Source organism: Lampris incognitus, chromosome 9, assembly GCF_029633865.1.
Source record: "Lampris incognitus isolate fLamInc1 chromosome 9, fLamInc1.hap2, whole genome shotgun sequence".
Lineage (NCBI taxonomy): Eukaryota > Metazoa > Chordata > Actinopteri > Lampriformes > Lampridae > Lampris > Lampris incognitus.
In genome coordinates this window covers 57940577-57953569 of record NC_079219.1, presented here as the reverse complement: position 1 = coordinate 57953569, position 12993 = coordinate 57940577, and the positions used below count along the sequence as shown (strand labels likewise).

The window sequence follows — 12993 nt, the reverse complement described above, 5'->3', positions numbered from 1 at the left end:
ACTGAGGAGGGGAAGGCTGAGGAGGGGAAGTCTTGAGGAGAGGAAGGTGGAGGAGAGGAAGTCTGAGGAGAGAAAGGCTGGAGAGCACATACACTCACACAGCCTTTTCAGGGGTGTCACACAAAATTCTGGGCCCTATACATAAGCAGTCTCTGTGGGCCCCTTCCCTCTTTTGTCTCTCACGCGTCACTTGTTTGAGTTCTAGCGTACTGTATAGTATTTACAATCACAGTACATTAATCTGTTTTAACCTAACTTAGCCTAACTTATCTTGCACATCTTTGCACACCTATCCTAGCTCACCTTTCTTTTAAAAACTCCTAGCTCACCTTTCTTTTGGAAGATATTACTTAACAGTTGTTTTCCCCCACTTTGCCTTCTCTCCCTTTCTTTTCTTTTCTGGAATCCAGATTTTGCTTTCTTTGGGAAAGACATGACTGTGTTCGTGCTTGTATCAGCCGTCACTCGCGACAGGACTAGATGACAGGACTAGATGAGCTCTACTGAGAGATGCTCGTGAGGGGTGGGCTGAACCATTTTGCCCCTTTTGTAAGGGGTGAGAGGGGCCTCAGAGAGCCTCCACTATTTTCTTTAAGTCCCTCAACCGATGTATTGAGCCAGTTTTAACTGAAGTTATGTCACTAATAAGTTAGAAATAAAAATTTGCAAACCAAAACAAACTTTTAATTCCAGGCTTCCCGAGCCCCCCCCCCTTCTGGGCTCTGGTAGGTCCTTCCCCTTTTTCCCCCTTGTGACCATGTGACACCACCTCCCCCCCCCCACTAAGCCGCACTCAATCAAGACCGGACCACATCCTGGCCTATGTGAGGAGTTGTATGATGGGCGTGTATAGACCATTCTTTCATTGGGCATGAAGTTAGTCTCACACTGGAACCAGAGTGAAAGAGTTCGGTTTATTGAACTTAATAATAACTTAAACAATACCTTACAAACATATTATAAAAAACAGATACCGTGTGGAAAAAAAAAGATGCTGTCACGTCTTCGTCTTTTCTCTCTTTTCTTTTTATTCCATTTCCTTTTTTCTTTCTTATTTCTGTTCCTTTCCTTTCCTCGCCAATCCTTCAACATGTCCCTATGCGAATGCAATCCTATTTCCAGAATTCCCGTCCTTTTCTCAAGCACAGCACCGATTTGGCTGAAGTAGCGATAAAGCACCGTGATTTGTCCGATAACACACCCTGCCTCCTTAACACATCCTGCCTGCTTAACACATCCTGCCTGCTTAACATACCCTGCTTCCTTAAGCCCTCAGACACGACTCGGCTATGAACAGAACAAAAGAGCGCAACCGAGGAGATTAAGAGAGGAACAGTGAGATAGGAGGAGGTAGACGAAAAAGGGCTGTTTGTGTGTGCGTGCATGTGTGCGTGCATGCGTGTGTGTGTGTGTGTTTCAACAGGCAGAGAGAAGCCATCCCAGATAGCAAAATTGCTGTGGCCCGAACCCACACCAGCCACTTTCATCCGGCCCACATACCGTGTGGAATGATGGCACTTGGGCGGTCCGCTCCCGTTTGCCAGATCTGGGCCAGAACCAAGCCATAGCAAAACCGCATGTGCCACATATTTGCCAAAGGTGGCCCATATTTATTTTGTGATATTTGGGCCATATTCACCATTTACCACACGGGACACTTCAGGGTCACATCCAAATTACATGTTGCCGAAAGCACCGCATCTTTGCCAAAAGAGGCCCACATCTGAGTTGGCATATTTGGGCCATATTTGCTATAATACAAGTGGGCCACTTCAGGCTCACATCCATTTTGTCAGGGCCAGAAGGCCATCAGTGCCGCATCATTGCCTGAGGTGGCCCACATCCGGATGCTGTCTGGGAGGGGAAGTCTTGACCATGGATGATGGGTATAGTTGCTAACCAGACAGCTGGGAACTATTGCTCTCTTCTCGCTCTTCGTAGGGATTATTAGTGGTTGTGAAATGCATCAAGAAACCCCAGAAAATGGGGACCTTCACTGACTGAGTGCTGTGCTTTGCTAGATTGCTAACAAATCGTTCCACGTGCCCAAATTGCCGTTTTCCAACATGCCCTCCCATCACACCGTCCTGAACCTCGTCACAAACTCGTACTACTTTCACTCCAGTCCTCGCTCAGCAAAATAAGAGTATTTGTACAAGAGGGATCCTCTAAATGTCAGATATTGAATGATGGTGTGTTTAGACAAACGGATATTAGCGTTATGACTTCATTCCGTTTGCTTCTAGATTCGAGAGCCAGGATCATCTTCAGGTGTCACGGGTGCTGCCCCAGCCCTGGGTGCATCCCGTCTGACAATGAAGAGGCAGAAAAAACGGATGACAAAGGGCAGAGGAGAGAGAGATTCGCTTGGGGGGCTCGTACTCCAACATCTTCTGCAGCAGATCAAAGAACTGAGAGTGATCCATCCCCTTTGACAGCACGTAGTTCTGACAAACGTTGGAGGAGAGGAAAAAAACAACACACTGATTAGCACATGAAGAGTCAGATGCTGTGGACAGTAGTCAACGTTAAATGTTTGCTCCTGCTTCAACTCACCTTTAACGGTTTACATTTGGCTTTGACGTAGTGTCCCGCCTTGGAGTTCTCATTCCAGTCCAGACGCTCACAGCAAAAATACCTCTGTTTCCTGGGATGTGGGAAAAAAATCCAAAATGATGGTGTGTGTGTGTGTGTGTGTGTGGGTGTGTGTGTGGGTGCTTGTTTACAGAGCAGTGTGTATCTCCACACTACTGTATGGATGAGAGGCATGGACCATCTACAGCCACCATCTCAGAAGCCTGGAGGCCTTCCATGTGAGATGTCTCCAGAGGATCCTCAGCATTACTTGGGAGGACAGAGCCACACACAGAGGTGTTGGAGCGGGCAGGCAGTTGCAGCATGGAGTCTACCCGAAACCACCATCAACTCAGGTGGCTTAGCCAACGACTCTCACGTAAAGTCCTCTACGGCCAACTACACCTTGGTCAACACACTGCTGGTGGCCAGAAGAAGTGTTTCAAAGACAAAATGAAGATGCCAGATCAACCCCTCTTCTTTGGAGGAACTTGCCTCCTGCCGCACCATCTGGCACTCCCACGTCTCACAGGGAGTGAAGTATGTGGAAAACCAGCGCACACACAACACCATGTAGCAAAGCATGCGAAGAGGCATGCTCGCAGAGTTACCCCCACACCCCCACCCACAGCACCACTTTTACATGCCCGGTCTGCAACCACAACTGTGCATTCAGGATTGGACTATTAAGCCACCAAAGGACTCGCAAATAGGAGACGGTCATCATCGGATATGATGGACAACCCGCAAGCAAGCAAGCGTGTGTGTGTGTGGGCCACTATCTATGGGGCACAATTACCTGCTTCTGTGGATCATCCTCTGCGGGAGAGGCCCCTGTATCCTCTCCATCATGGCGAGATGCTCCTTGTTGTCATGAGTCTGAGTTGAACACAGAGACACAGTTAAACCTCAAACGAAGACGAGACCAGTTAAACGTAATGGTCATTAAAAAAAAAACACACATGTTCTACCTGGTACATCGTGAAGCCTTGGTAGTATTCAAACAGGATGCAGCCAATACTCCACACATCACACGGGTGACTCCAGCCCAGTTCTATGGGAAAGAGGGGTGGGGTTGTGGTGGTTGGGGTCAAAATTCAAAATAAGCATGTTTGTTGACAATTCTTGGTTAGTCTCATCCAGTGGTCGATTTGAGGGGGGATGTAAGACGATGCAACACCCCATCCCCGTTACACAAGTTGACAAAAAAACAAGCTAATGTAAAACCGCTATCCCCCTCTTTCTGTCTCCTTTGGTACATTAATGGCACTATGTAATATACCATAAGTATGTATTGATATGTACGTTTTATTCATATCAATGTTTTGTGGACATTGTAAAGAATGAAACTACTACTACTACTTTTGGCTGCTCCCGTTAGGGGGCGCCACAGTGGATCATCCGTTTCCATCTCTTCCTGTCCTTTGCATCTTCCTCTGTCACAACAGCCACCTGCAAGTCCTCCCTCACCACATCCATAAACCTCCTCTTTGGCCTTCCTCTTCTCCTCTTCCCTGGTAGCTCCATATTCAGCATCCTTCCCCCAATATACCCAGCATCTCTCCTCCACACTTGTCCAAACCATCTCAATCTTGCCTCTCTTGCTTTGTCTCCAAACCGTCCAACCTGAGCTGTCCCTGTAATATACTCGTTCCTAATCCTGTCCTTCTTCATCATTCCCAATGAAAATCTTATCATCTTTAGCAAATTGTAAAGAATGATTAATGTAATAAAATCAATTCTTGACAAAGTCAAAAGTGCAATGAATTTTGAATTACTAGAAAAATAATGCTGTGTCATAATATAAACAAAAGGGGAGTCTAACAATAAAACTAAAGCATAAAACCACTCATATTTTTTATTTTCTGAGCTCACAAATAGATTTTAAACACACTTGGTGTAAGAAAATCTTCAATGGTTGAGAATACGTAGGTCTAGGGGGCTCCAGTTTAAAGGGCGATTGTGGGTTTCGTTTTTTTGCAGCATCTCCTCCCCTCCCCCCGCCTGATCCCACCAACCCTCTTCGAAATTTGACGAAAAAATTGTTTGCATTAAAGTGGCCATATCATGCTCATTCCAGCTCTATAATTTTATTATTTTTACTGCAGTAGAGTAGCTTTGCATGATTCACAGTTAAAAAAAAAAAATCCTTACTTATCTTATACTGGCCCTTTTGCAGCCCCTCACTTCCTCCTGTCTGCAACAGGCTGTCTGGGTTGTTCCTTCTTTAACACCAGAACGACCGGGATTTACCTCCTACCCGAAACCACTATGGGCGGTCAAAATGACTGCCAGTTTTTAAACTCTATACTTGAATGCCCAATTGAGATATTAATGCATTACATATGTTAGTATGTCTGTTATGAAACTAACTGACACCAAAATTAAAATGTTAACAACTTTAATACTATTTTTCAAACAATTTAAAATGGCCACTGTCCAATGCCTGTAAATACTGCAACGCCTCGGTGGTAGTCATGGTGCGTCTGAAATGGCGTCCGTAACCAGACATGTAGGCAATAATCAAAAATCAAGTTTAGACTATTTCTCTGCACTGGAGAACGCTAGTGTGTTTCTAGGACAGAGCAACGAACTTCAACAAAAGAAATGATGCGACCAACACACGTCATAAATACTGACATGACGCACACGATGACGTGCAAATTGGGAGACGGTTATATTGACCATCCGTGGTCATTTTAGGTAGATCTTATCATAACTTTTTTGTGCGATTGATCTAAAACTCATTTTAATGCAAATACATGCAATTTTAGGAGAATTCTGATCACAAAGTTATTAAACTTTGAAAATCCAAAACGGCCATAATGACAGTCTTGGTCGGGCTCCCCTTCCCAAAGGCCCGCTTTCTTCTGATTGGCCAATTTCCGGAAGGTCGCCGGGAGGCAGCACCCGGTGCCAGTTCTGTAAGCAAACTATCAACCCAACATAACTTCTCATTCTTGATTGGAAATGGCAACTTCTCAAATCTATCCTTCCATGTTGGCACCCGAATATGATCTGGAATATGAGCGTGGACAGCACGAACATCTGCAGCACCCCAGGTTTACAGCAGGAGGACTCTGGTAAATATTACACTCATTACCTGCTTACAGTGTGACATAATGGGGGATTTAGTCTTTCAATCACAAGCCATATGAAAAAAATTTTCTATATATGCCCCTGTTAATCGGTGTACATATGGGAAATGCACTAAAATGCCGACTGAAGTGGAAAACGTCTGCTGTCAGGAAATAAAGGTTTACGTAGCTAGTAAACCCAGATAGCAAAGAATCTTTGGCCCAAATATGGCCCACATCTCCAGTTATCTTACGGCCCACATTTGGCCTTGAATGACGGTGTTGACTCAGGATGAGTGTGGCTGCCTCAACTTCAGCATACCAGCTTCCTCACGCTTCTGGACGCACACGCTTCCGATGGCCTCACGGTCTCACCACCCCACCGCTGCCACCAATGTAGCAAATTTGGGGGGCAGCCGGGAACCGCCGCAGCTGGGACGCGAACCCGGCTCGCACCCTTTAGTTGACTGGTTAGCGCAGTCACCCGTGGTGCGAGCGACCCGGGTTCGCGTCCCAGCTGCGGCGGTTCCCGGCTGCCCCCTGAATTTGCTACAATACTAATCAAACGCTTCCCGGCCTCCTTTCAACCTAACTTTGTTTGAGTCCTTCTGCCTCCGCTATACCTAACTTTGTTCGAGGGTGGACAAAGGTAGCCGCTAGGCAGGCATTACGAAAATGTGTTACATGGCAATGTAATGATAAGTAACGGAAGAAAACGCTGGACTACAAAAGAGGCGTTTCAGGCAGTGTTTTCTGTTGGAGAGAATAACTCACTTTGGTGTGGACTTTGGGCTTTGTAACTGCAGACGTTTTCCATGCACATCACCAGCTATATAACACACTGACGGGAAGGGAAGAACACAAAATGCATGATATGACCTCTTTAACTTTTTGAAGGGTGCGGAAGCTCCTATCTCTTTTTATTTTGCTTTTACCAGCACCTTTTTGAGGCTGATTTGTAGTGTGTAGCAGGCTAGTTGTCGCGTTGACCAAAAAAAAAATTGCAAAAAGAATTTGCAACATTTTTTACAAGATTTTACAATCCCCCCCCCCCCCTCCAAAATGGACCACTGGTCTCGTCCATCAAAATCGGCATTTCTCACCTAGTATGACCTCTGGGGCGCGGTAGTGACGTGTGGAGATGACGACCGAGTGGTGTTCATGGTCAAAGGTGGCGCTGCCAAAGTCAACCAGCCGCACCGCAGTATCTTTGACTCTCTTCTCATCACATTTCTAAAGGAGGAAGAAAGGAAATGAGGGGAAGATGGGTGAAGAAGGTGGTGGGGTTTGGACATTTTTTTCATTAAATAAATCGATTTTGTACAATCATATCACTGAAAAGGTCGACAACAAACACAACCATCGGTCCATAGAGATGAGGACGGATGGTCCATGCATATATGCATAGAGCATGGGGTGCATATGAAATGACATGCATAAGGGTGATGCTGGGGGTTATGCAGAGAGTAAAAATTTGCATACAAATGGACCATCAAGTAATCTACCCCTCTTTTTCATGCATTAATCCCTGCTCATCCGCCCTGAATTGCCTCGCCCCTCCTGCCCCTCTTGTTTTGGCTGCCACTCCTTGCTAACCTTCTCAGCGTTGTATGTGAGGGTGTAGTCAGAGTTGACAAAGAGGATATTCTCTGGCTTCAGGTCTGTGTGAGTCAGCTTGTTGTCATGGAGAACTGCAGCAGAAAGAGAGAGAGAGAGAGAGAGAGAGAGAGAGAGAGAGAGAGAGAGAGAGAGAGAGAGAGAGAGAGAGAGAGAGAGAGAGAGAGAGAGAATCGATTTAAAGGAGACAGTATACGCCCTCTTCTGGTCAAAATTGAAGATTTTAAATACAGAGAAATTCTGTTGATTTAAGGACTATTAAGGGTTGTGGTAAAACACACCGAGTCACTGAGAGTGACTGAAAAGGGGAATATGTTCCCCAATGTTCTGTCACATCACACTGACACACTTCTGCTTCTTTTTTTTTTAACCTCCCCCATTTTTCTGCCCAGTTGTACTTGGCCAATTACCCCACTCTTCCGAGCCGCCCCGGTCGCTGCTCCATCCCCTCTGCCGATCCGGGGAGGGCTGCAGACTACCACATGCCTCCTCTGATACATGTGGAGTCACCAGCCGCTTCTTTTCACCTGACAGTAAGGAGTTTCACCAGGGGGACGTAGCACTTGGGAGGGAAATCACGCTATTCTCTGCAGTTCTCCCTCCCCCCTGAACAGGCACCCCGACCGACCAGAGGAGGCGCTAGTGCAGCAGCCAGGAGACATACCCACATCCGGCTTCCCACCCGCAGACACAGCCAACTGTGTCTGTAGGGACGACTGACCAAGCCGGAGGTAACAAGGGGATTTGAACCGGCAATCCCCGTGTTGGTAGGCAATGAAATTGACCGCCACACCACCCAGGTGCCACCAACTTATTGTAGCGAATTCGGGGGGGCAGCCGGGAACCGCCACAGCCAGGACGCGAACCTGTGTCTCCTGCACCACAGATGACTACGTTAACCAGTTGAGTAAAGAGTCCGACTCCTTAGCCAAGGGCTAGCGAGTCTATTTATCCATGCACATTACACTACCCTCTCCTTCAGCATATCAGCTCCCTCATGTCTCTGGGTGCACGCGCTTCCGATGGCCTCAAGGTCTCCCCATCCCATTTCTGACACCAATGTAGCGAATTCGGGGGGAAGCCCGGGTACCACCACAGCTGGGATGCGAACCCGTGTCTCCTGCACCACGGGCAACTACGTTAACGATCATGGACGAATAAACTCGCTAGCTCTTAGCTAACGGGTCGGACCCTTTTGTCGACTGGTTAACATTGTCGCCTGTGGTGCAGCAGATCCGGGTTCGCGTCCTGGCTGCGGCAGTACCCGGGCTGCCCCCCTGAATTCGATTCAGTATTTTCAAAACAGCAACCCTCTATTTTCAACTCTCCTCTCTAACACTTGAGCTTTCTGCTGTAAAAAACAAAACAAAAGACTTTACGATACATGGACCTGTTGACCTGTTGAGCAACATGCCCTCTGTCATCAATGACATCGATTCACGGGGATAAGAAAGCGAACGATGTGTACTGGACTCACAGTTGACTGCATGGCAGATCTGGTAGGCCATGTGGCGGATCTGATCAATCGGGTAGGGCAGGAAGTTGTTCTCTTTCAGGAAGTCAAAGGTGCTGAGAGATAGTAGCTCAAAGGAGATGCACACATGGCCATAATAGTTGAACCAGTCCAACATCTGTACGAACAGACTTGTGGAATAAGACAGAGGGGACAGGCATGGATAAGAAAAAAGAGGTGAAAAGAAACAAAGTGCACAAGATGGAAAGGGAGGAACGCCTACAAAGCAGTTAATAATACTGCAGAGACTCAGCTAGTGCTGTCTGTTAATTCAAAATGTAATACTCACTGTTTGCTGTGCGGGTCTTTCTCACTTATCTCCTCCAGCACGTTGATTTCAAGTTTTGCGGCCTCCCTATATCTCTCCAGGTTCTTAATGATCTTCAGAGCCGTGGACAATCCCCCTCTGCGCGTGTAAGCATTAAAAAGCAGAGGCTGAACTTCACTGTCTTTTGTTTTTGTTCTTTATCACGAATAAAAATCACTCTGAAACTATGCACATGCATACCCAGATAGCAAAATTGCTGTGGGCCGGACCCGTCCCACACCCGACACTTTCATCCGGCCCACATACCGTGTGGAATGATGGCACTTGGGCGGGCCGCTCCTGTTTGCCAGATCTGGGCCAGAACCAAGCCATAGCAATGCCGCATGTGCCACATTTGCCAATGGTGGCCCATATTTATTTTGTGATATTTGGGCCATATTCACCATTTACCACACGGGACACTTCAGGGTCACACCCAGATTACATGTTGCTGAGAGCATCGCATCTTTGCCAAAAAAGGCCCAGATTTGGTTTGGCATATTAGGGCCATATTTGCTATTATACATGTGGGCCACTTCAGGCTCACATCCATTTTGTCAGGGCCAGAAGAAGGCCATCAGTTCCGCATCATTGTTTGAGGTGGCCTACATCGGATGCTATCTGGGTATACACTATACATCGTTCCAACTTTCTTTGTTAAATTTAGCCATTTACCTTCTGTGGTCCACACATCGCACCACCTTCCCAAATGTTCCCTCGCCTAAAGTGTTGACTATCTCATCTGTGGGAAACGTCGATGGTGAAACAGTTAGAACAGAACAAATGTGATGTCAATATGATACGTGCCAAAGACTGTCAGGTGAAGTGAGACCCACATCTGTCTTGTATGATGTCCCCGCTTTTGTAGATCAGGTGACCATTGTCGGCGTCTCTCCTATTGTCGCCTGGAGCTTCGCTGCTGCTCCGCTGGGGTCAGGGGTCAACCAAAGGGATGACAGATGAGGGAGAAGAGGAAGAGAGGAAATCAGCAGCAGGATCGATCTATCGCCACCCCGTTCTGCGCTGTCCAATCACAGTCTAAGAACAAGAATGTCTGGAAATGAGTGACAACTGACCTGTGGACCTAATAGGGCAAAGGTCGTCAGTAAAGCTGCATTGACCTCTCTCTCTAATCGACGCATGCACATTCAACACAAATAGATCTGTGCTGAAGCACATGCACATGTACACACACACACACACACACACACACACACCGATCAGCCCAAACATTAAAGTGAATAACATCGATTATCGCGTTACAATGGCGCCTATCAAGGGGTGGGACATATTAGGCAGCAAGTGAACAGACAGTTCTTGAAACTTGTGTCTTAGAAGCAGGAAAAATGGGCAAGCATAAGGATCTGAGCAACTTTGACAAAAGCCAACTTGTGATGGCTAGGCGACTGGGTCAGACCATCTCCAAAACAGCAGGTCTTGTGAGGTGTTCCTGGTATGCGGTGGTCAGTACCTACCAAAAGTGTTCCAAGGAAGGACAACAGGTGAACCAGTGACAGGGTCATGGGGGGCCCAAGGCTCATTGATGCACGTGGGGAGCAAAGGCTAACCTGTCTGGTCCAATCCCACAGAAGAGCTACTGTAGGGCGTCCAGGTGGCGCGGCAGTCTGTTCCATTGCCTACCAACAGGGGGCTTACTGGATCGCATCCCCGTGTTACCTCCGGCTTGGTCGGGCATCCCTACAGACACAATTGGCCATGTCTGCGGGTGGGAAGCCGCATGTGGGTATGTGTCCTGGTCACTGCACTAGCACCTCTTCTGGTCTGTCGGGGCAGCTGTTCGGGGGGGAGGGGGAACTGGGGAGAATAGCGCCATCCTCCCACGTGCTACGTCCCCTTGGCAAAAGTCCTCACTGTCAGGTGAAAAGAAGTGGCTGGTGACTTCACATGTATCGGAGGAAGCATGTGGTAGTCTGCAGCCCTCTCCGGATCAGTAGAGGGGGTGGGGCAGCGATTGGGAAGGCTCGGAAGAGTGGGGTAATTGGACAGATACAGCTGGGGAGAAAAAGAGAGAAAAAAGCCCCCCCAAAAAATGCTACTGTGGCTCAAATTGGGTAAAAAGTTAATGCTGGCTATGATGGACAGGTTTCAGAACACAGTGCATCACAGCTTGCTGCGTATGGGGCTGTGTAGCTGCAGACCAGTCAGAGTGCCCATGATGACCCCTGTCCACTGCCGAAAACACCTACAATGGGCACATGAGTATCAGAACTGGACTATGGAGCAATGGAAGAAGGTGCCCGGTCTGATAAATCACATTTTCTTTTACATCATGTGGCCAGCCGGGTGTGTGTGTGTTGCTTATGTGGGGAAGAGATGGCACAAGGATGCACTATGGGAAGAAGGCAAGCCGGCGGAGGCAGTGTGGTGCTCTGGGTAATGTTCTGCTGGGAAACCTTGGGTCCTGGCATTCATGTGGATGTTACTTTCACACGTGCCACCTACCTAAACATTGTTACAGACTGGGTACACCCCTTCATGGTAACAGTATTGCCTGATGGCAGGGGCCTATTTCAGCAGGATAATGTGCCCTGCCACACTGCACACGTTGTTCAGGAATGTTTTGAGGAACATGACAAAGAGTTCAAGGTGTTGCCTTGGCCTCCAAATTCCCCAGATCTCAATCCAATTGAGCATCTGTGGGATGTGCTGGAAAAACAAGGCTGAAACAAGGCCACCTTGCAACTTACAGGACTTAAAGGATCTGCTGCTAACATCTTGGTGCCAGATACCAGAGGATACCTTCAGAGGACTCGTGGAGTCCATGCCTCAATGGGTAAGAGCTGTTTTGGTGGCACGAGGGGGACCTACAGGATATTAGGCAGGTGGTTTTAATGCTTTGGCTGATGGGTGTATATAAACACCACTGTCACTATCCCAAGACAGCTCTCTCTCTCTCTTTCTCCCGTATAAATAATTTCTTAAAAACTCAAGACTCAGCACTGTCTCGATAAAACCTCCTCTAAGGTTATGAGCTCATTTGGGGCGGTTAATCCCAGTGCCCTGGGGCTGATTCTAAAAGGGGTTAAATAAGAAATGTCAAGTGACTTCTTGGCCTCTGTGAAGGAGTCGGGGCTCTATTTCCACCCGCATGCTGAGACTGTTATTAATATCAGAAGCCAAGCAAGTGCTGAGGAGGCAATTGCTGCAGGACAGGGGCTTAGAGAAGACTACGGCATGCCCGCACCCTACAGCCATGGCCTGCGAGACACATGGCACATATATACAGTATAAACACCGACATATAAACATGCATTCTGCAAATACGTTCATGCACACACATGCACACATACACCTATAAATATACACACTGCACTGTGAATGTTGGCCGTTCATGCTGGAATTTCATCTGCCGTGCAGACAGACTGGAGGTTAAGGTCCTTGAAAACAAACGTGTCGTTGAATGCATGATGCATAAGCCAGCCTACGAAGTGAAACGGAGCTTAGGTCTATACATATGTTTACTGATCAAAGCCAAACGGTGCAGAGGGAAGAAGAGAATGGCTTATGTATAAGTAGGAAAGTACCAGCAATGATAGACGAGTAAACAAACACACTCACACACTCACATGCAAACACACCACAGGCGAGAGAGATACTCACAGACAGGCAAAGGCAAATACAGTCCAGAAAGCTCTTATACAGAGAGTACAACCCTGTCTTTCCCATTATGCAAAATCACACAGCTGGGCAAAGAGGGCAACAGAAAATGGTGGAGAGAGGTTGGAGCAAGTTTAGGGAGCAGAGGAGGGGAGAAGCGAATAAACGAGAGAAAGAGGAAAAGTAGGTGGAGGGCAATAGGGGACGGGAACTGGGAGATAAGTGGAAAGGACACGGGGGGGGGGGTAAAACTCTGACCGCCGACAGGAAAAACAAAGGAGGAGGAC

At 47.5% G+C, this 12993-nt stretch overlaps 1 protein-coding gene across 2 annotated transcripts; it reads right to left on the bottom strand.

Moving 5' to 3' along the window:
* Window positions 1-1794: 1794 nt before the first annotated feature.
* On the bottom strand, window positions 1795-12974 carry LOC130118130 (dual specificity protein kinase CLK2-like). 2 transcript variants are annotated; one of them, XM_056286494.1, is made up of 12 exons: window positions 12710-12974; window positions 10235-10256; window positions 9925-9993; window positions 9764-9830; window positions 9071-9187; window positions 8746-8912; window positions 7248-7342; window positions 6755-6884; window positions 3546-3628; window positions 3374-3453; window positions 2557-2647; window positions 1795-2447 (listed from the first exon to the last, which is right to left on the bottom strand). In XM_056286494.1, the coding sequence occupies exons 1-12, from the start codon at window positions 12773-12775 to the stop codon at window positions 2268-2270; spliced, it is 1167 nt and encodes a 388-aa protein (XP_056142469.1). In that variant the 5' UTR covers window positions 12776-12974; the 3' UTR covers window positions 1795-2267. The 2 variants fall into 2 exon arrangements, with proteins under 2 accessions (XP_056142469.1, XP_056142468.1); XM_056286493.1 differs by lacking the exon at window positions 10235-10256 and having other exon boundaries at window positions 9925-10015.
* Window positions 12975-12993: the final 19 nt, after the last annotated feature.

Excerpts from the sequence above, each read along its gene's own strand:
- LOC130118130 (XM_056286494.1), bottom strand. The coding sequence starts at position 12,775 with ATGGGAAAGACAGGGTTGTACTCTCTGTATAAGAGCTTTCTGGACTGT. Across the intron at positions 9,188-9,763 it reads CGATGTGTGGACCACAGAAG|AGGGGGATTGTCCACGGCTC; the intron begins GTAAATGGCTAA and ends TTACACGCGCAG. Across the intron at positions 2,648-3,373 it reads AGGATGATCCACAGAAGCAG|GAAACAGAGGTATTTTTGCT; the intron begins GTAATTGTGCCC and ends CCCACATCCCAG.